Source organism: Nipponia nippon, unplaced genomic scaffold (assembly GCF_047370975.1).
Source record: "Nipponia nippon isolate SJK-2023a ecotype South Korea unplaced genomic scaffold, ASM4737097v1 scaffold_2, whole genome shotgun sequence".
NCBI classification, from domain to species: domain Eukaryota; kingdom Metazoa; phylum Chordata; class Aves; order Pelecaniformes; family Threskiornithidae; genus Nipponia; species Nipponia nippon.
The window spans coordinates 55,753,713-55,776,694 of NW_028262336.1; the positions used below are offsets into that span (position 1 = coordinate 55,753,713).

Genomic DNA, 22,982 nt, shown 5'->3' on the forward strand with positions numbered 1-22,982 from the left:
CTGTCTGGTGTGGTAAAGGGCTTGAATGGAGATTGGTCTCACAGGTTTGCGTGTAAGAGATGGCTGTAGCAGTATATGCCTAAACTCTGCCTAATTTATGCCTGCTCAAGGAAGACAATTGGAGAACTCTGCAAAGAACCTAGCATATGGTGCTGAGCAGGCAGCGGTAAGAAATACTAGACTTACACAGAACTCTAGATGTTCACAGTTGTACCCCTGTAGTCCACAAATCATGGTCATACTATATCCAAACATAACAGTTGCTTCCTGTACTTCTCTCTTATCTCTGCAATAATTTCATTGAGCTGTTGAGTAACACCTGAGACAGAGTGAATCTGGTTTAGTGAGGGATTGTCCTCAAGTTGTGAATAGCTTTTTGAACAGATCTGCAGCTTTAGCTGGGTAACAATAATATATATGACAAACAGTCCAAAGTACAAAATGTTGAAGTCCAGTATAACTCAGCAAGTTACAAAAGAGAGAGGAGCATTTTGCTCTTCAGAAAGAGGTCCTGGTGCATAATAATTTGGCAAACAGCAATTTTATTGAATATAAGATGCCAATAAAAAATGTTTTGGATTAATAGCTTGCACTGTTTCAGTGTCAGTTCCAGAAAAACAAGGTTCATTTGAGAGTCATATTAGAATTAAGGCTCAAAAATATCTGGTAGCAGTATACATAGGTTTACAAACTACAACTTGTAAAAAGAGGTGTTGCCAATACTAGTTAAAAAAAAAAAAAAACCAAAACAAAAACAACCAAACAAAAAAAACCCAAACAAACAAACCCAACCCAAACAGACAAAGAAAACAAAAATCCTGCAGTGGTGTGACCCTAGCCAGGCTTTCTAAGGAGATGGGACTTTGCACTGAAGTTTGCAGTGAAATTGCAGAGATTTCAGGGCTTTGAATTGTATTAACGACTGTGTTTTTTGCCAGAGTGGATGAAGTCAGAGTTTATTATAAGCATGCTGCTAGAACTCTAAAGAACTTGGGGGCTGAAGTGAGTAAATGGAAACAGATGATTTTAGTTTGATTTCTGTTGTCGTCCTGTCGTCATCTCCCCCAAGGAATACCCCTGCAAATGTTTTGCTTGCTCAGCCAGTTTAGTGGATTAACAATTTTCTCTTTCTCTCCTAGTCTTTTTTCATAAGTGTGACATAGAAACAATTTTACAAATTTCTGTTTGTGCCATTTCAATATTTATGTTCTTTGCGACTATAAGTTCACTCTGAACACTTGTCAAAGGTAGAAGGGACTATACAAATGTCAGCGTTTGCTTTTAGTACTCAGACGTGCAAAAAGCCAGACAGTGGCAATATAAAGCACACAATGACTCAAAAATTGAGTTTTTGCTGGCAGAGAATTTGCCTGTATGCAGCAGTGAGTAAACAGCAGCTTCCTGTGCTCAGGCGCAGTGAAAAACCAGTTAGCTGAAGAGAAGGAAATACTGCAGGGCTCAAAATGCAGAGATAAAGATCATCTCCTTTCTGCTTCATTGTTACAAATGTCTCTCTTTTTTTTTTTTTTTTTTTTTTTTAAGAAAGTCTTGATTTAAAGCTTAGTTCTGTTGAAGACAATAAATAATCATAGCTGTTACATCTGTATTGGGTCATTAATGTAGTGGTGAGGAACAGGATGCAAGGTCTGTGCTAGCAGAACACCTCCACTACTGCCAGATAGAGTTTTGTTATTAGGGAAAAATTTAAAGGAGTGAGGTTTTGGGTGCATTTGGGGTTTCGTTTCGGTTTTTGAGGCATGCCAGCAGCAGCATGGGCACATCGTCAGTAGTGATCACATGGTGAGAAAGATGTAAACAGTCTGGAAAGGCTGAAAGAAAAGTTTAGTCATAATTTGGACCAAAGACAGGTGGAAATTAATACTTATGTTATTGGCAACTTTTAAAGATCCATCTTTCCCAAGGCATGACGTGATTTTTGAGAAATATAATTTTTTCGAGAGAAATCTTTGCACTAGAGGCATCACAAGCTGTTAAGTAGTCATACAAAATAAGTAGTATAGTCATATCTATAGGTATGAGTAAAAGTATCCCAATTTGAAAACTTGTATCTTATAAACTTGTATCTTATAAAAATAACTGAGTATAGTCATAAGTGCAAGGAGGTCAACAAATAAAAAACCTGCTTCCAACCACGATTATCCCTGCTATGTATTCTACAAATCTGATAGTTTAAGCTGCTTCATCTTTCCACCTCACTGACTCCTACTGACTTCTCTAGAATGCAGTGTTAAATTCAGCATTCACTGTATTCAAGTAACTTGGAGAACTGAAATGTCAACAAACGAATAGATGAGAGCTCTACGTAATTGCTTGAGACCTTTTGAAGGGTAAAGTGTATTAGAACAGATAAGTTCTGAAAGAAGGGGTGGGGTAGGGCAATACTAAACTTTCAGTTCTTGGGGGTGGGGGAAGAAAGTGCAATTAATATCTTCAGCACAGGTAGGTCCACCTTTCCTGAAAATTCAACGAAGAAGAGAAGACAACATGACAGAAGAAAAGGGGGAGGACAAGCTAGTCCTGTTATCCTGCCTGGGAGGCTGGAAAAGTAGGGTGGGAGAAACAAAACCCCAGGGCTCAGAGTGCTGTGTTGTTATTATTTATAGCATCTCTTTTGAGGCACTGAAATAGAGCAGTGACAGGCTTTATACAAATCTGCAAAGAATTAACTGGATAGGGAATCTAGCAAAGGCAGTAGCCATGTTGTGCCAGTAGTTCAAGAATAAGGACTTTGTACTCCCTGGAATTCATGTAAAGCCTGCACGGCAGTTCCAGTTTGCTGGCGGTTGCTGGCGGGGATCCCAGGCGGTTTTTGTGCTGGAGACTGGGGGAAGGGAGAGTAAGAGGAAAAAGAGCAAGTCCCAGCCCATGTCCTCCCACGCACTTCTTAAAGGATTAGGACTGCTCAGCACACCAAGGAGCAAGAGGGATTTCGGAGTAAGAAGAAAAATTGAGACAAGGGTTTGTTTTCCACATTGTTAAAAGGGGTTGGCCTTTTTTATTAGTCTTGATCATTTATTGTGGCATACTGACTTACTAGAGGCTGATGTTAGATTTATGGATTAAGTCAGTTTTTTATTTAACAGCTAAGGAAACTGGACAAGCCCTAGGGCCCAGTACTGGGTTCATGACACTCCTAGTGATGTCAGTGCAAGCTCTGCTTTCAGAAGGAATTGGCCCCTAACAGAAAAAGGTGAATATGCATATTTAAATTGTTGTGTTTTTTCTTTTTTTTTTTTTTTTTAAACAAGTTTGCTATTTCTTCTCATCCTTTAGTAAGATTAGTGTTCCAAAAATGGCTTGCCGTAAATCAGGAAGCACTAATTTTAATCACGCCACTACCAGTGGCATTAAGACCCAAATATCTTTTAATACCACCACTGCACCTCCCTGGTTTGAAATTCACAGCTTTCCTGAGGGGCTGTACAAAGTCTCTGTCTAAATACCAAGGTACCTGCCATCACCAGCTGGCTGTGCTGCATGAACCTGTGGGGAGAAAGCGGAAGGTAGCAGAGCTGTTGTACCAGCTTGGAAAGCTTATCAATGCCTGCAGGAAATCAAGGGATTTCTTAGATGTCCAGATCTGTCTGGTTCCTTTGTTCCACTACAGCTCACAAGGGCTGTGACAACCCTCACATACTCGGCATAGGCTGAGAACATTTTCATTGCAATAGTTTTGGCTTAATCTCATACCCCGAGCCCTTTAAACGCAACACTGCTACCAGTTGCTGGGAAGGCAGAGCTCTGCCTCCATTGTTAAAGCACCATAAAGGTGTTCCCATTATAGATAAGAACCAGTTCTTCCTTCTTGCAGGTTAATGCTTTCGTGCACTTGCCTAATCGTCACCTCAGCTCTGTCCTATGGGGCTAGAGTTCACTGGGGCTTTGGGGGAACTGCTGCCAGGCTCTGATTCTGAGGCACCACTAGCATACAAATAAAAGATTTGAGCTCCGAGTAGTGAGTCCTTTGCTTCACATTAATACAGCCTGTTTTTTAAAGCATGATATTAGGCTTCTGGCATTTGCATTCGCGGCAAGGTCCTGCTTCAAACAGCCAGTGCATTGGGTCAGAGGGATCTTGCAGCTTCCCTGTTAATCTCCGACTCAGCCAGTGGGCGGGGAGGATGGGCTCTTGGTACTATCTTTCAGGATCTTGCCAATACAGAGGTGGAAGCATCATCAACCCTATGGAAAATTCCACATCTAAAAGAGATCAAGCTTTTTTTTTTTTTTTTTCCTTTTTATTTTCCATATTGTCTCAGCCATAGCCAAACAAGCACCTGGATGTTACTTGGAAAAATCGTCAATGGACACCAGGTTCTGACTCTTCTGGTACTATTTTCCTGATCAGAATAACAGCATCTACAATTTTTTTATCCTATGACTCATTCTTTGAAATGCATAGGGCAGGATTATACTCTGCTCTGGCCAGTTTAGTATTCCTCAGGCATTCAAGGTAACTGTAACACTCTTCTGTACCGAAAAGGCAGAAAAAAGTTCTCAGAAAATGCTATTTTTTTCCCACTTGAGAACATGCTGATTTTGGGGGGAAAACCAACCAAACAAACAAAACGTACATCTCTTTCATTAGTCAAGGTGGAACTTTTCAGTTCTCTGTGTTTAGAAGTGACTTTATGTTAACAAATGTGCTTTTAGGTGTTATAGAAAGTAAATGTTCTTCTTAGCTTCAATCTGTTCCTTAATAGAGCTGACAACATCTTTGCCTTTGTACTGGTTTGAAATAGAAAGAAACGTGGAAAAGTAGGGATTGCGCAGGGATGGGATATTTCAGATTTTTATCTCTTTTCACGGTGAAGGAATGCATGTCATCTCTAATTTACTTCAGCGTACCGCATGAAGATAAGCATATGCCAGTCCCTGTGGAGCCGGTTTATCAAGTACTTCTGCATGACTGCCTGCACGGTTCCAGTGCAACGTTTTCTGCAGATCCTTTAGTCTGTGGCCATTGACAAGGAAAAGGAGTGTGTTTCCCAAGCCATTCTTTGGACAAAGTGACTAGTTGTGCTCCCTATTTCAGCAAGCATAGGAAATTGCTTCCACTCATAAAATTTGCCTTGCCAGACAAAAATAAGTATTTAGAAACTGAAGGGTTATTTCTAGGTTTTTAAAGTCCAGGGTGAGTTCATAGAATTGGCAGGTAGAAAAACTGGCTTGTTAAATTTATAAATGACATTAAGCTTTGAAGTCCTTTAAGGAAATAACCATAATGATATTTATGTTTCTGGACAGTTCTTAGTAACATTCAGACAGAAACACCTCCTTGAACATACTAGATAGCATCCAAACCTAGGAATATTATAGTGCCTTCCCTAAGAATTACACTGCAATATCACTTTCCAGGATGGCTTTTCTTTGAGGCATTTTTTGTCATTTCAAAACTCACAGTAAGGATTAGATTATTTTCCTGGAACTTAAAGATAATTTGAGGTTACGTAAAGAGTGAGATACTAGTTTTACTTATCATTACCTCCTGTTTGTAAAATGGTGAAGATGTTACTCTCAGTGAACTTAACCCTGAAGTTATTGGCAGCTGGGAACAGGACAGATCTTGCAAAACTGCATGCTGTGCTATCCGACCTTACCTGGCCTCAGAAGTGCCCCTTCTGCCTTGTGGTGTCAGTTCAACAGGGTTCTGCAAGCACACGTTCAGGAATGTGGGGCCTGCGTAATCAAGCCCTAGTAGTTCAGTCCACCTCTGTTGTAGCCAGCCTCAGGCAGTGCCAGTATGATTGTGGCAATGCAGGGCAGTTAATGACCAACCTCACAGACAAGATCACCAGAGCTACAGGGCTCTGATTTTTTTTTTTGTTATTTTTTTCTTTTTCTACCAGAATTTCTAACCAACTATGTACCTGTTTCATAGATGGGGAAGTGATGAAGTTTACCAGGGAAAACAATGGTAAGAAAAGACTTTCACTGAGGGTCTTTTCTGGTTTTTATATGTTGTGCTTAAGAAAATTTAAACAGTTCTCTCATTTATTTATATATTTATTTTAGAAACTCGTTTTGAATCTGAAAGCAGTTAATACAGGTTTAGAACTATTGGTCTTTCAAGGCCTTTCATCCTACTTCTATAGGACATGGAGGTTTAGGAGTGTATATAATATATGGTGTAGTACATTTACTATGCATTTATCATATTGCAGTATCTATTAATGAACTAGCAGTCAGGAGATATGTTCTAGCATATGTATTTTACTTCAGGTGAACATCTGTAAGGTGCCTCTTGCAAACACCTTGAGCAACTAAGATGTGCTGAGATATTCTTAGGGTCTTGTAGGAAGTTAAGCCCATTGCTGCAACCTTGAAGGAGCACTTTCCAGATGCAGTGTGTAGCACTGGGTGCAGTGGATGCAATAGTCAAGGCATTGCAATCATAACCAGCGTGGCTCCACACCAACCTCCTCCATGCTCCTGTCCCACTCATTCCAGGAGCCTTAACAGGAGTGTCCTACACCCCTGCACAAGGGCTGCCTCGGGAGGCTTGCAAGCATCCAACCACTCATCCTACTGTAAACATCTGCTGAGATCAATGCAAATCTCAATCAAGAAATGCACACACAAAATTCCTGTGTGAATTAAAAAAAATATTACTGGTTCTAGAAAACTCAAGAACTTTTGTAAATATTCAGGAGCTCCATCTGCTGGCAGTATTTGGTAGCTGTTTGCATCTATACTGAGGCCTCATAGAACTTTAAGAATGATAGTTTAAAGTCTGTTGTAAAGCTTACAAGTGTTTTTATAATATTACCGTATTACTTTTAATTTCAGGAGCTGCCTAAACGTTTGGCTAATTTTATGCTTCTTTCCAAGAACCTGTGTATCAAATCCTTCAAAACCCAATTTTTTACTGATATTGGCTGATGATCTTGGTGTTGGAGATGTGGGTTGCTATGGCAATGATACAATAAGGTAAGAATGTATTCTGTGAAATAAATTATCCCTTCCTGGTGAATTTCAGTGGAAAAAACCACTGGTAACAGTACTAGAAAATTGATTATTAATGCGTTGTTTTATCTAGATACACTTCTTTTCAAACCATGTACAAAATAAACGTTCTACAGTAATTCCTACTGAGTAATAATTATACAGGCATGCTTGAGCAACTTTATTGGACTTCTAATTTTCAGTATATACAGTCAGAATTTTACAAATGTGTCCATGCATTGTAATTGTCAGGCATGTGTATAATTTATAAGTTTCCACAACTCCAGGGTTGAAATGTCAAGGACCGAGATTAGGATTTAATATCAGCTAATAACTAATGATTGTATATATATCCTGTGTTTACTCTAGCCTATTATAGTCCTGGAAATTGTGTTGTCCTGTATCTATTAGTGGAATCTTTTTCACTATGCTGCGTGAGGTTTTGATATGGGATAGACCTGAAATACCTTTTCTATATTTTTTTTCTTTTTAGTTATTAATAAAACCAAATTTATCATGGAAAATTCATTTCTAAGGAGTCAAGGTATCCAAAAAAATATATAACACAGAGCTTTCCTAGTTGAGTTGTAGGTAAACAGAGAGTTTTATAAATTTGACGGTGATGTCCTCAACAAAACTAGGAGGAGCAGGATACCATGAACTTCTGTGTAATATGTTTTTATCAGAGATGGTATTTTTATGTTTAGGACCCCTAACATTGATGGCCTGGCAAAGGAAGGAGTGAGACTTACTCAGCACATTGCTGCAGCTGCTGTCTGTACTCCAAGCAGAGCAGCTTTCCTGACTGGCAGATACCCCATCAGATCAGGTTGGGCCTCTCTCTAACGGTTCACTGCAGTCTGTCTAGCCATTATTGCTATTAAAAATCTCCTTAAATAAACCATTTCAAAGACGAGTTAATCTAAGGATTTGGGGTCTCAGCGAGATGGGCAAAAATAAAGACAACTGGATTTAGCAATTGATTTCTATGGGAAAATCCCCACATAAAGCACATTTAATGTGGCTAAATGATAACACAGAAATGGATCCAAACAGCACAAACCACCCAGACGTAGAAACATGAAGAAGAAAATTGTGCAAATGCTGTATCTTCAGTGGTATTAAGATTATATTAAGTGTAATATTTTGAATATCCTGGTAATCTTTTTCATAGTGAAATGTGTCAGACTGTGGAATAGTTCTCAACAGTAACATTTTAAAACAGATTTACTTCAGCCACGTAAATTCACGACAGAAAACTTAGGCCACTGCATATGGCAGTAATAATCAGTGTAGCTCCTCTGATGTGGTTCTGACTTGCTGAAGGAGAAATGTAATCATGAACTGTACATTTCAGAAGTGTGTACCCCTGACTCTGTAAGCCTTTTGTTCTATATAAAACTTATTTTCTCCCCCCCCTTTTCTTTTTTTAACATTATATTTTGATAGAAGTTTTGTTGTAAGATGTTGCCTAATGTCCAAACATAGGCACCTTAGTGCCATTTGTAGACACCCAGCATAGCTGAGGCATCTGCATTGGAATAGCAGATAATGACATGGGACTTGGAAGAGACGTTATTCTAGGGCGTCAATCAGAATATGCCAGGGCATACTAAATGGCTTATAAAAAGGCACTAGGCTTAGGCAACTGAGTCTCATTCATTAGAAAGAACAATCTGAGAAGACTGAAAATCTGAAATATGGCTTGTTTTATTTTAAAGACTCTCATTCCTCTCTAGGCATGGCATCAGGCACTCAGCGGCAGGTTCTCTTTTGGAATGGGTGTTCTGGTGGGCTCCCACCAAATGAAACTACTTTTGCCAGAATACTGCACCAGCAAGGTTATTCTACAGCACTTATAGGTATGAGACATAGCAACTTGCCACCTTTTCATTGCTTGTTATTCAAATGAGGCTGCTTCTGTAAATATTTTTCTTTGCCAAAATGTCTAGGATCAGTTAAACCAGAGTTTCTTGTATGCATAAGTTTCAAAATCAGCAGGGTTTAGAGAATGCCATCCACAAGCCCCTATGTCAGCACAGCGTATCTGATAAATCCAAAATGAGGATGTATGGAATACATAGATGTAGACTGCAAACAGAAGTAAATGCAAAGGAAAGAATCTTTTTTGCCCAGCACAGATTGCTTTAGGAAGAACCAATAGAGATATTCACTGATTTATTCGAGCAGAAAAATGTTGTCTGCCAGTCAGTACTAAGGCACCACAGTGGTCTTAATTATATCTGATGGCTAGATTTTTGTTATTTATGGATCCTGCTTATTATTACAGTTAAGACTCTAGAAGTACCTTATTTTCTGCAAAAAGAAACTCTACTAAAAAGGTGAAAGAGTCCTATTGACTTCAGTGGGTTTTGGATCAGAATACACATCCAAAAAAGAAAATCCTATTAACTCTTTGCTAATTTTGCCTGAACAGCAATTAAAGGCTGTGTCTTTCAAGCATCTCTCATTTTTAAACTCTTCAACTCTTTTTGATGTAGTCAAAGGTGTCATGTGCTTAATTGTAATCACAGATTTTCACACCTCTGCTCGGCTCCAGCGCACCGAGGTGTCATTTAGTTCCTAAGTTGAAGTGAGTCTTAGCGATGTACTGACTTCACACATGCCTGTGCAAAGGGGTGAACTTTCCCTAGCTCACTGCAGTCTGCTATAGCTTATACAGTAAACAACATTCATATACATGAGCACAGAGCTGGTCAGCAGTTCTCAGAAGTTATTTGTCTAGCTAATAGCCCCTAAGTCCGTGGTTATAGACTGTTTGTCCTTCAATGTCAGGATAATTACACTGCTCTGTAATATGACTTCATTAAGGTTCATTATCAGCGTATGATATTCTCTCACGTCCAATTGTACTGGGTAATTGAAATGGCCTATTTTTGCTACTCACTTTAGGATGAATATAGACACATAGAGCCAATATGTACACCTTCTTCCTGAAATTTGTTCTTGGACTGTGAAGGTCACATGGAACTTGTGTGTAAATTAGTTCATATTTTTGCACTTAGCTGTTTCTTTTGGCACAAGGGTTTCTCCAGTTTCTCCCCATCAGGCTACCCATTAACGAATGGCTACTTTATCATGTGAAAAATAATAAGCCCTACATGGAATTTTAACAGATAGGTGAGGAAAACCAGCTGTTTTAGGCAGATAAAGTGCCAACTCACAACTGCTCCCTGAGAGTCTGTCCCCGTTCCACACCAGCTCCTCCCTTGGCTGCACTTTAACTGAGGAGTTAAGAAATTAGAAATTAGATATCAGAAATACAAGTAGACACTCCCAAGAGTAATGATGTCGGATTTAAGATCTTTGTTTTATATTTTCAGGGAAGTGGCATATGGGTGTGAACTGCAAATCCCACCGTGATCACTGCCACCATCCTTTAAATCATGGCTTTGATTATTTTTACGGCATGCCTTTTACCCTTTTGAATGAGTGTCAAGGCACAAATGACCCCGAACTGGCCAAGTCTTTGCAAGATACATATTGGCTTTACACACAGATGATCATCCTTGCAGTGCTTACTCTTTTGATTGGAAAACTTGCCAACTTATTCTCAGTAAAATGGAAAATAATCATATGTCTGGCCATCTGTGGTCTCCTGTATTTCATCTCTTGGTACTCCAGCTATGGTTTCACCAAGTACTGGAACTGTATCCTGATGAGAAACCATGATATCACTGAACAACCGATGAACCTAGAAAAAACTACTTCTAATATGCTGAAGGAGGCAGTTTCATTCATTGAAAGGTAACCAACAGAAGCTGTACCACATTTTAAGGGTTTTTAAAAACAATGTGAGCATTGTGTCATACAGCACTAGGTTAGGCAGCTGGCATGCTGACCTACCCATCCTGATGCTGGCCAGTAATTTGTTGTTTTCTGGCATCGCCCTACCCGTCAGCATCCAACTGCTGTCCTTTGTCTTATGCATAGCTTGTCAGCTCCTCAGGAAAAGGAAGATTATTTTTTTGTGTTTATGTTTTGTTCACCTAATACAAAGGGGTCCTGGCCAAGGATTGGGCCTTCTGCTAGTATGAACGGAAAAATTATCTTAGCCTGATGAATGGACTGTCATAGAAAGTGTCATATGAAGTTAATATTTTACAAACAGGAGGGTGACAGTGAGTTTTGTTTTGTTCTCCAAGGATGTTCTTCATTTACAATACTATCAATAGCCTCAACTGGCATTGAACAAGCCACTTTAAAAGTATTCATGGGTCAAGTCTGGGCATATCCTGAATAAGATTATACTATTTCTGTCAGGGTTTTTTTAAGGGAAATTGGGGGTAACATAAATCTCTTCTGTAAAACTTTGAGCATAGATAATCTCAGGTTCCTAGGACATCCTGCCTGGCCTGATGTTAAAGGGATATGGTTCCTCTGCAGGTGCAGTGTCATATCTGCCTCTTCCGTGAGGGTGTCTCAGATGCTCAGTGACATCCATGTTAATTTTACACAAGCGAGTCCTGTTCTCCTTGCCTCTGAGAGTGTGTCAGTCTTTTGGCTGTGAACTTTCCTAGTTATTTATTTAATGTGCTACGCATGCCTAGTTTGGAACCAGAAAAAGAAAGGACCCATTACTATTTTGGTCTTAATACAGAACCAAAAATTATTTTAGACCCCACTAATAATTTTTATTGAGATAGTCACTACCATGTCACTGTTATATTTTGGGCTGAGTGACAGTTTGCAGAGAAATGACTACTGTTTTCTTTTATTTCAGAAACAAGCATAGACCGTTTCTTCTCTTTGTTTCCCTTTTACATGTCCACACCCCTCTCGTTACCACAGAGAAGTTTCGGGGAAGAAGCAGACATGGTCTATACGGAGATAATGTAGAGGAGATGGACTGGATGGTGGGTAAGTGCTCATCTTGAAGAAAATCCTTAATTTATTTCAATATGTGGAAAAGAAATTAAAGGGGTGGTCACAGAACTCCCTTTGTGCATATTACAAAAATCAGTGGACTTGTCTTGAATACACAGTTAGCTCCAGCAATTGCCATTCCATTACCACACCTCTTTTTTTCTTAAGGTGAAAGCCTAAACTTTTCTTGTGAGGATTTGTTCTTTTTATTTTTTTAATTGACACCTTCTGTGCTGCAGTGTTAAATGCAGTCAAATAATCAAATATGTGCTTGATCATGTGGTTAATCAAAATGTATGACATTTCTCCAGCTCTGTCTAGTCTCAGAAGATATAAGTGGTGCTGCTGCTGAATATGACTTTATACGGTGGTTGGTTTGTGTACTTGTTTGTTTTTATTGAAGAATAATCATTGGAGCAGAAACCAGAACTCCTTCCTAGCCAAAAGGCCAAGTTAAAAAGCTACGGAGTTTCACTTAATAAATTGTGTGAAGTCAGTATATCGTGAAGACTCACTTAGTTCAAAGCCTTACTTAGTAGTTGCCTTCTGCTTCAGTGGGAGGGAGGGAGATAGCTCCTGTTTGTATTTAGCCAAAAGTGAAGACCCTATTGACAAAGTATTCATCTCCTGTCTAGGCCAAGATTCAGTCCCTGAACCCTTTTTTCCTCCAATAACCATGTTTACAAAATTATATTTTGAGGGGAGCCCCATTGCTTCTGATGGGCAGGCTGAGAACTTCTGTGAGATCCAGTTGAATCAGAGGACTCTGCCATGCTCATCTTGCAGATTTTTGGCACCAGTCACCTTCAGGCACAGCTACGCAAGCACAGCTGGATAGCAGAAGTCTGATGGTGTAAGGAACGTGCCTTGTATAGGCCAAACAGGATGGCAGCCAGTGAGGACAGAAGTTTCCAGGGTTGGACAGCTAAGAAAGAGATTTGGGGTCTAATTCAGAACCAAGATGCCTAGACTCAATCTAAACTCTTTTTGGGGGCAGGTGTCTATTTTTAGGTAAGGTCAATAAGTAGTTTGACCAAGGAGACACAGGAAGTCTGTAAAGGTTAAGAGATTGAGCAAAAGAGGCAATCACTAGCTTATGCTTTTTCTTTGCATACTTCAGCTTTTGCTGGTGCTTCTGTAGCTATGGAAGCTATTCTTGGTGAATGTGTTTGATGCAATAGGTAATGAGGATAAGCAATCAAAGATAAATCATATTCTGTATAAACATTTGATGCTATCAGTACCAAAAACATTCCTTACGAATTTAGGTTTGAATTGCACTCTGTGGAGTTTTCCCACTGACATCAGGAGAAGATTTTGGTTGACAGTGTGCAGCCTGATCTCAGGGTTCCTGTTCGGTTCCTGGTGAGACACAGCAGTTTTCTATGATTAGGAACCTAGGCAGCACTATTACTTAAGCTTTCCAAGATGCCTGAGGCTACACAATGGAGACAATCCTTGACTCAGAGAATTCACAGCATAAAGTGGACAGAGTATTCTGAGTAGCTTGCATAAAAGGATCATTCATTTAAACTATTTTCCAATTTTTTTTTAATTTTCCTGTTTTTATAGACACCACAAACGAATTTTGGACACATTCAGCAGCTTTCCATTGGGCTCTTATTATGTCTGTCTTTTTGCATTGTCTTTTTGCATTGCTTGTGGTAGCTCATAACAGAACTCATTCAGGTAAACGGAAAGACTTGATCTTCACTGAATTTTGAGTCAAGGCCTAAAAAGTCTGACTGCATCTCCAGACATAATTATGATTTTTTGCTTTGTTTATAGGCAGGCTTCTGGATGTTATTGACAAAGAAGGCTTGAAGAATACCACATTCATTTATTTTGCATCTGATCACGGAGGATTCTTGGAGGCTCACAGAGGAAATGCTCAGTTGGGTGGATGGAATGGGATCTATAAAGGTAAAGTTTTGGTACTGTGCACATGCATGAGACTTCCTCTTAAAAAGAAAATGACAGGATAAAATACATTTAGATAGACTGTATTTACTAAACTGGGATGATGATTTTGGATTGTAGGGCTGGAGTAAATTAAGGGCATCAGCTATTCATCTTTCAGCCCCCAGACAGGATCACTTTCACCAAAGCTACTCCTGACAGCTATATTGTCTAACCTGTTCTTAAAGACCTTCAGTGATTTCCCAGATAATCCAGTTTCCATTGTCTATGCTACTGGATGTTTTTTCCTGGTACCTACCATGGATTTCCTTGCTGCAGTTTAAGCAACAGATCTTGCCCTATCCACCAATCTACAGAGAAGAGACTCTTCCTTTCCTCCTTGCAACAGCCTGTTGTTGCAAGGTTGTAATGTATTTCAATGCTGTTATGTCCCGCCTTGTTCATCCTTTCTTTAGACCCCGGTATGCTTGTACCCCTTCTAGTTCCATGTTGTCTTTAAGTATTGTAAGCCTATTACCTAATGCATAACTCAAATCACTACTTGAAAATGTTCTAGCATCATAGAACCATAGAATTCCTCAAGTTAGAAGGGACCCATAAGGATCATCGAGTCCAACTCCCTGTTCCTCGCAGGACTACCTAAAGCTAAACCATAGGACTAAGAGCGTTGCCCAGATGCTCCTTGAACTCTGACAGGCTTGGTGCTGTGACTACTTCCCCTGGGGAGCCTGTTCCAGTGACCGACCACCCTCTCAGTGAAGAACCTTTTCCTAACGTCCAACCTGAACCTCCCCTGACGCAGATCCAGAACACACTGTTTGGAGTCTCACTTGAAACATCTTTCTATTTTTCACATTAGACAATTATCTGTGTCAACACTGGCAGATATCATGATGACTATTTTCTTGCTATACTTTCCCAGTTTCTCATCTATCATACAGATGTTTCATCTAGACTCTCTTTTTGTGACTGGCTTGCAACACAGTATCAAAAGCTCAGTGGAAATGAAGATCTGTGGTATCTCTTGCATGTGCTCCCTCTGGACTGCCGAGCTCAAAAAGCCACTGTGACAGCTTGGGCAGCTTGGAACTTATTGTATAATGAAGCCTGAAAACTGCTCCCATCACTTATTTTCCTACAGAAGAAGATGTGGGTGCCTTGATCTTGCTCAGCATCAAAATGCACATTGTCTAGTAGTAAGTTACTTGATGAGCCACACAAGCCATGTTTGATACACCTGGGATCTCATCCAGGAACAGTCCTAAATGCTAAATTAGCCTGCAGGTCTGGATACAAAGTTTCCATACCAGCAACAGATGCAAAAAGGCCAGTGGGCTCACTTGAATAGCTCAGAACCTAACCTAGGGAGTCCATGTCTACTAGCCTAACACAAGTATATTTGTAACAGGGAAGTCTGGAGAGGAAAGGTGAATGTGATTAGACAGAGATTTTAGTACGAGAGGACAATGATGAAATGCCTGCTTAGAGAGAAGACAAGAGGAGACAGAATATCAGTTTAGACATTAATAACAGAAAGGCATTCCCATTTATGTCCACATACAGCAGAACAGAGGACATCCCAGTGAAACTAACTAGCAATGACTCAAAAAAGATTAAAAAATTTAGTTTAATTCATAAATATCTGTAGAACTCACTGCTCATATTGCTAACAGGATATTAAAACCAAGAAGATAAATAAGCCATCCATATGAATAATGAGAACAGCCACTGGCAAATAACACAGCATGAGATACCGTTATCTTACATAGCACAAAGGTTATTGCACAAGCAGCTGGACTTGCCCTGTTTATAAACCATCATGCCACCTTGTCAGCGTTTAAAACCAAGCTCTGGGAGCCTTGCCTCTCAGCTGTAACTATGCGCACACCTCCTCCATAGCAAAGTCTGGCATTACTTAGCAAAGCAGGAGGCTAGTATAAACGACCATTCAGCTGTTGATTTATCACCTGAGCTAATAAGCCCATTTCAAGTTTTGTTTGCCAATTTTCCTACAACACTTTCCAGCAATGACTTGTCATTTCTGCCCTTGATAGGAGGAATAACAGAGCAAAGGTCATATAGGTACCTGAGCTTTTTGCAATTTTTTTTTTCCTAACTGGACCCTCAACTTGGAGTTCTGGCTTTAAACCACATTGTTTCATTAATATCCCCATCCTTGACATCTGTAATTCATATCTGTAATTAATGAATGGTTCTCACTTTGAAATGCTATTCAAAGCAATATTTTGACTTACAAGAGAGCCAATTGCATGGTGGAACTAGAGGAATGCAAGAGAAACCAAGTTAAGAAAGACTCTTTGGATTACCTCAAGACAACTTCAACAGAAATGTAGGTGGAAAGTCTTCATCACTGCAACATATTCAGAGTACTCCCCTATTTGCTGTACAGGTTCCACTCTCTTTCATTTGCGACCACCTCAGAGCATCCCTGGGACTGTAAACTCCTGGAGGGCAATCACATGTTATCCTAATTCCCCTCACTGCTCTCCAGGACTGCAAATCATTTTGTAATGTTCCTGCTGCCTTTGATTGTGAACTGTCTGACAACCAAGCTTGCCCTGCGTTAATCCTTCTTCCTCAGGTACCAAGTGGGGCTGCAACCTCTCATAGACTCCAAGTCAGATTTTGCTTTTTATTAATAACAGACTTTTTTCTTGTGTGTATTATTAGGAAGTGTGGAGATTATTCTCAGACATGACATTCAATTAAGATTATTGGTCAGAACGTCTTGCCAGGTGTCAAAGGGTGGAATTGTTCCTCTTCTGCCAAAAATACTGCTTAGTATTGAGTTGCCATATGTGCCACCCAAGAAAGCAGTGTAAAATAGAGAGGTTAATAATACTTATTTTTGAAGAATGGAATTTGCACTGTAGTCATTCTAGTGTTCTCCAGGATTTAGTGTGTTTTCATTAAAGTTATTTTTAATATTCTGAAAGTTTTAAAAGCTTTTATTATATATCCATAATAAATGTCTAATATCTTCCATTATTTTATCTTTTCTTGGTACTTTTTTCTCTCCTCTAACAGGTGGAAAAGGAATGGGAGGCTGGGAAGGAGGGATCCGTGTCCCAGGAATAGTTAGATGGCCAGGAGTGTTGCCTGCAGGGAGAGTTATCAATGAACTGACAAGCCTTATGGACATTTTCCCAACAGTGGTTCACCTCGCTGGAGGGGCAGTGCCTCAGGACAGGTACAAAGGTGGCTACATAAACCATATTTGCTCCCCTTTCTTGGTTTAGATAGATGCTGACTATATGTGTCATGCATCCTAACAGCTACAGGTTAAATTCTGTTTGTTTCTTAACCAGGCAATTCTCTAGCTTGCTTTCTGTGTAGCTTTCCCCATCCTGTCTGCAGATGCGGATATTCACAAAGCTGGTTGGTCCTGTTAGAGTACTAGGACAGGCCCTTTCCAAGACTGGGAAGCCTGGTTCTTCATGAGTAGGGAAGGTGGAGCGAATGGCACATGGCCTGCATTTGGCTGCCAGTACTGGAGAAATAGCTTCCTCGATAGCAAACAATTTGTAGCATCTATGTTAGACTCCTCTAAAGAACACAAGAAAGCATGGGTGGCTGAGACATTTGAGCAAAAAGCATAAAAGTACTGGCAGGGTGTAACTAAACCAACTGTTAGTCAATTTTTTATTTTTTTTTTATGAAGCCTTGAGCTCACAGAGCTATCAGTGACTTCCATCTCAGGGAGCAAAATTAAAAGCTGTGAACCATGCCTTCACTATGGTTATCACTAACTCCCAGGGAAATTACAGTAATGGTGACTTACCTCCTCAGGCAGGATGTGTGAACTAGCTGTAATTGCAAAAAATGCTAGTAACTGCTAATCACTGGTCTCCACCCATCCACACAATTAAAAATCTCAGGGCTCATTAGCTAAGCAGTAGCTTGGTTTAGAAATTACACTTGAAATCCTAATGCTGCATACATGGGGAGTGACTACTGCTCACGCTCCAGCTGCAGATTGAAATTCTTAAACAGTCTGGTGACTCCCGTCCTCTCCATCAGGGTAATTGACGGGCGCACCTTGCTGCCTTTGCTGCGGGGGACAGTTCAGCACTCCGAGCATGAGTTCATGTTTCACTACTGCGGTGTGTTTCTGCATGCAGTGCGGTGGCACCAAAAGGACAGTGAGTATAAACACACCCCTCCTGCATATCAGAGATGATGTAATGACCCCTAGCTTCCAATAGAGTATCACGTAAAAACATATGTACATATATCTGGGGTAAGTTTATTACCTCAAATGCTCGCTTCTTCTGCAAGGTGCAGAATGGCTTCGTTGTTAGCTGTCCTCCCTTGCCTGAGATGAAGTTTCACTTCCTGGGTAGCATAGCTTCAAGAATCTCCCTGTCGTTGCAGTGTTTCTGTCGCTTTTGCTGCAAAAGCATTTGGGATCAGCTTTAATGTAAGGTTGAAGAAAAAGGAACTGCTCACCTAAGGTCTTTATCTTAAGCAGTAGTTTGGTTTTTTTCAATAGCCCTATCTTATTTGTTTCATTTTTCAGCTGTGGCATTAGGCAAGCTGACTGCAGCTGTAATGCTTTCCTGAGCTTTCAACAAGCACCCGATCTTTGCTGATGTCACCCTCCATTACAGTGTAAAAGAGAATGGACCAGTGACTGGTGGCTGTGTCCTTATTCCTGCTCAGAATGGAGGATGGCATCGGTGTGACCAAACACAGGTGCCTGGATCTGGGCTTGTTGTTCTATAGTCACTGAAGAGATGCAGATGTTTACAGGGTGTGATTCACCTCCTTCTGATTAGCACATCTGGGCTAGATCAGTCAGGCCTGTTTCTCTCCACTGACTAACAAGGGAGCTGAGACTGACCATATCAGATATAAAAATCACCCTCATATTAAAGCCAGTTGGGATGAATTGCACCTTCTGTGACTGGATGATGTGACAGCAAGTGTAAAGTTGATTAATTTGTGGTGATGCTGTACTCTCTCTTTTTTTTTTTTCTCCTTCATTCTGCACAGCTGGAGAAATGCAGTAGGCTATGCCTATGCATCTTCCCATCCTTTAGAAACTTGAATGAGCCCCTTTAATTTTTGTTTTGCTTTCCTTATCTGTGAAGTGAGAGAGGAATTACGGAGTTCTTGAGAGACTGCAATTAGATAATGGTTACAAATGCTGAGGCATTCCACCATCAGCAGCTGTTCACATTCAGCTGGTATGTTGACAAGGAGCTGGCTGTTCGAAGAGCGCTTTGAGTGCTGACCGTGGGATGAGAGAACCTTAGGCAGCCCAGGAGGGACTCCTGGAGGAAATCCTTCTTAAGTCACAGTGTTAACTGGGCGATCTTTCTAATGCCTATTTACATTTTCTGTATGATATCTTCTGATACAATGACAGTATCAATTATAGATAGTATCAAGCCAAGAATCTACTTGCTCAGTGAAAACCTGAAGACTACAAAACTTGTACTTCCAAATATTTCAAAAAGGGCTTCTCTGTTCCCCTAAATACACACACAAGAATATCAGGATAATGGCTAACTTCGCTGTCTGTCTTGTTGGCATGAATAAATACATACCAGAGTTGCAACACCAAAGTTTTAGTCATGCTGCCAGTTTAACCTTGAGGTCCCTGCCCTTGTCACACCACGTTTGACAGAAGCATGGCTCCGGGCAGGAAGTCACTGCGCTCGGCTGACAGGAAACATGGAGGAAAGGGACTAAGGACTAAATGTGAGGATGTGATGCCAGGTGCTGTGGTGGAATTTTATTTTTAGGTTCTTAATCCCCAAAGATAAACCTGGATACGCCATTAAAGGAAAAATGTGTAAGCTATACAAGCCATACAGTACTTGAGGAGCTAATACCTTCAGGGTGAGATCCAAACTAACCCAGACGCTGCTCAAGCAGCTGTATGGTAGAAAATTCTAAGTACAAGGGTGTTTCATAAGTCTGGTTCTTCCACGGAGTGGAGCATCTTCAAGCCCTTCAGGGAAGGGTTGGGTTTTGGGTTTGTTTTGATTTTTTTTTTTTTTTTTTCCTCTTGGGAATCCTCATTCTCTATTTTCTCTGGAGAGAAGATGCTGATAATATTTTTGTCTAAGAACTAGGAAAGGGATTGTTTATTTAAAAAACAAACAAACAAACAAAAAAACCCAAAAAACAGCAGCCACTGCTGCTGTTCTGCCTTGTAGCTGAGTGGTAAGGCCTTCACAACCCTACCGGGCTGCCGCAGTTGGGCAGCACTGCTGAAGAGCCGGTGCTCGGGGCAGCTGCAAGCAGGTGGGCCTGCTCTCGGCAGCTCACTCTGCCTTGCTGCTTCCCCTGAGCTGGGGGTCTGGCTGACCTGATACCCCCATGGCTATGAAACAAGATTGACATGATTAAAATACAGAAAAAACAGTGGAGAAGGGACTGGAGTGCTCCTTACCTGGTAAGTGCTGACCGCTTAGGCCAGCAATGGAGGGAAATGCCTGGCAGGGGAACGCTGCAGGCGTGGTGTTGTGCAGCATCCACCCCCCCGAACACACCGCTCCCCCCGGCCTCGCCGTCCCCTCGCACCGGGGGGCAGGCGGGAGGCCCGGCTTTGGGGCGCAGAGCCGCGCCTGGGCCGCCCTCCCCTCAGCCGGCGGAGCGGAGCCGGCAGGGGAAGGCGCCGCCAGGGGGCAGCGCGGCACCGCCAACCGCCGCAACCGCCGCCTCGCTGCCCGCAGGCGGCAGCAGCGCCCGCGCTCGAGGGGCGGCAGGGCGCCATCAGACGCGAATTAATGCTTGAGACGGGGCGGCTGTAAAAAATGAAACAATTAAATCTCCCTGGCGCTTCGGCGCAGCTAGCTGCTCCGCTTTTCATTTTCACATCCGGAGGTGCCCTGTATGCAAAGCCACCCACGTCTGTGGGCGTGCAGAGGGAGCGTGGCCAGGCCCCCGCGGGCTGAGGGCTGCTGCCCCGGCTCCCCCGGGAGGCGTGGGGGGCAGCCTCGGGCCCAGCCGGGCTCACGGCGCCAGGAGCCCTCGCCGGGCCCTGCCCTGTGCAGGGGCTTCATTTCCAAAGCGTTGTCACCGCTGGTGCCCACCTGAGCCCCACTCTGAGCTCCAGGCCTGAGGTTTGAGCCAAGACACACCAGCGGAGCATGGCCGTGCCCAGGGAGCCCTGTGCTGTTGTGCATGGAGCCCGCAGCAGCCTACGCCTGGCAGAAACACCAGAGTCACCGCTTGGAATCTCTCTCCCCTTGTGTCCAATACTCAGCAGACCAGGGAGTTAGAGACTGACAATGAGAGCACAGCTTTTAAAGCTGCCCCTCAAGAGGTGAGAGACCAGTTCACCTGACACAGGCTGGTGCCAAGCCGGCCCCACACCAGAACTGCCAGTAGCTCCAGGCTTGATCACACCTAACTCTGAGCCCATTCAGCTGTTCGCATTACCTAAAGCAAAACAGCAGTCAGAAACTCAAATCTCCTATGCTTCTAAATCCATTGCTTTTCTTTGCAATCTCTCTTCATTTCTTTGTAATACATATTTTTTCTGGGCAGAGAAAGTTTCTGGGCAGAGAGAGCTTTGTCTGACTGCAGTGACTCCTGGAGAAAATTCCTGCTAGAAGAGTCACGCCACACTTCCCTAGTGAAAGGCCAAATACATACTCCATCAAGGGATGCGTTTGAAGAATTGCTTTTCAGGTTAAAGGACTGCTCTTCTCCTCACCTAGCTTTCACCTCTTCTCCTAGGCTGCGTAAGGTGTGGCTACATTACAATTTCCATTCAGACCAGAAGTGTGCTTTTGAAGCAAACCCCTCTTGAGCATACCCACTCATTGTGCTTTGGGTTGAGTTGTGGAATGGGCTTAGAGGTCGTGACTTTAGATAAAATCAAAGTGTAAAATAGGCTACGGGATCATACCTAGTATGCTCTAATCACTAGAAGACGACGTGTAGTTGGGACCAGAGAAGAGTTAGCCCCCAGCAAAACGCCCCCAGACAAACACAGCATGGATGTCAAGCCATCAATAACTGTTCTGCTCTACAGATCAATTTCTAATAGGCCACCCTACCTGTAACATAAACACAGATGAAATACGCAGATGCAAGCTGTATTTTGTGTTCCTATGAAGCCACACACACAGCTAGATCTCCTATGCATGCCATTCCCCATTGAGCCACAGCCACTCATGGCAAGGGGGTTGAAAACAATGCAATGTTCTGCATTTGAAAGACTGGCTACTCAAGTATCACTGTGGGGCTCAACTTTCAGCCAAGCCAGAAATTCTGATTCTTTGCTCCAACTGCCATTACAGACTTTCTAGAGTCTGTTTTAGCTCATTTACAAGTATATCACATTCGTGTTACATACTTATTGTCTGTTTACTTCTATCTGTTGGACAGGCTAGAAATGAAGCCATTGTGTCTTGATGTCACCCAGGCAGGACCCATCAATTAAGCCCTTCACTGAAGCCAGAAGAAGCCTTTGTCTCTATGTTAGACAGTCCTTTCCTCTACCACAGCACAATAAGGCTTATTAGTGACAGTCCGTTTATTTCTGCTCGTTAAACTGATTGATTGTTACCAGATGGGTTTGAGAGATGTTTGGATTGAAGAAGCAGGTTTCCTTTCCCTTGGATATATTATATTAACATGTTGCTCTAAAATTCACACGCATCCTTCACATTCTGTCAGAGCTACTTCAGTAGCAAATTCCATATCCCTCTTTGCCTCTTGGAGATGACTGAAACCCCTGCTGCTTCCATCAGCACTGATTTCTACCACCTTTTTTTTTTTTTTTTTTTGGATCCCTCTGTAACCCAGCTGTCTACTCAGCTCACCAAGACAGGTTAATTACAATCAGCCTCACTGTATCCTTCTGAATGAACTAAAAAGGACCTGGCTGTCTCCCACTCTGCAACTCCAGTAATTATTTGCAGCTGTGAAAAGTGGATGTTAAAATTTTGCAGAATCAGAACAATTCTCCTCACTCTACGCTCACTTCTCTGAACTGCCCTATAGTGTATAAGTTAGGGGGAGTTCAGCTCAACTATTTATGGAAAAGAGTGACTACTTTGTTTTTTCTGAAAACTGATCACATACATAAATTCCTACCTATAGCTAGAGAAGTCTACCTGTCCATCTCATATTTATCTATTAAATGGTCATTTTAGCAATATCACAATAGCACTCTGACTAGAGCCAGCTGATCAGAAAAATGCGTATGGCCATGAGAGCACTTA

The 22,982-nt window shown here is 41.6% G+C and overlaps 1 protein-coding gene and 1 long non-coding RNA gene across 7 annotated transcripts in view; one reads left to right on the forward strand and one right to left on the reverse strand.

The window, feature by feature from the left end:
- Positions 1–5,739, reverse strand: part of LOC148055792 (uncharacterized) — a 34,688-nt gene extending 28,949 nt beyond the window's left edge. Inside the window, exon 1 of the long non-coding RNA XR_015704577.1 lies at positions 5,622–5,739. This is a non-coding gene — a long non-coding RNA (uncharacterized LOC148055792). The remainder of the gene's footprint in view (positions 1–5,621) is intronic.
- Positions 72–22,982, forward strand: part of LOC104009832 (arylsulfatase D) — a 28,911-nt gene continuing 6,000 nt past the window's right edge. The window contains exons 1-11 of one of the 6 annotated variants that reach the window (XM_087756471.1): positions 96–1,002; positions 5,871–5,938; positions 6,811–6,951; positions 7,674–7,795; positions 8,706–8,828; positions 10,311–10,734; positions 11,711–11,847; positions 13,642–13,776; positions 16,822–16,984; positions 17,815–17,936; positions 18,790–19,036. In XM_087756471.1, the coding sequence (XP_087612597.1) occupies positions 5,886–5,938; positions 6,811–6,951; positions 7,674–7,795; positions 8,706–8,828; positions 10,311–10,734; positions 11,711–11,847; positions 13,642–13,776; positions 16,822–16,984; positions 17,815–17,936; positions 18,790–18,806 (1,437 nt within the window). In that variant the 5' untranslated portion in view covers positions 96–1,002; positions 5,871–5,885 and the 3' untranslated portion in view covers positions 18,807–19,036. Of the gene's footprint in view, positions 1,003–2,580; positions 2,980–3,104; positions 3,212–5,870; positions 5,939–6,810; positions 6,952–7,673; positions 7,796–8,705; positions 8,829–10,310; positions 10,735–11,710; positions 11,848–13,641; positions 13,777–16,821; positions 16,985–17,814; positions 17,937–18,789; positions 19,037–22,982 lie in introns of those variants that run through there. The other 5 variants (XM_087756466.1, XM_009461861.2, XM_087756467.1 and 2 more) reach the window with 5 other exon arrangements.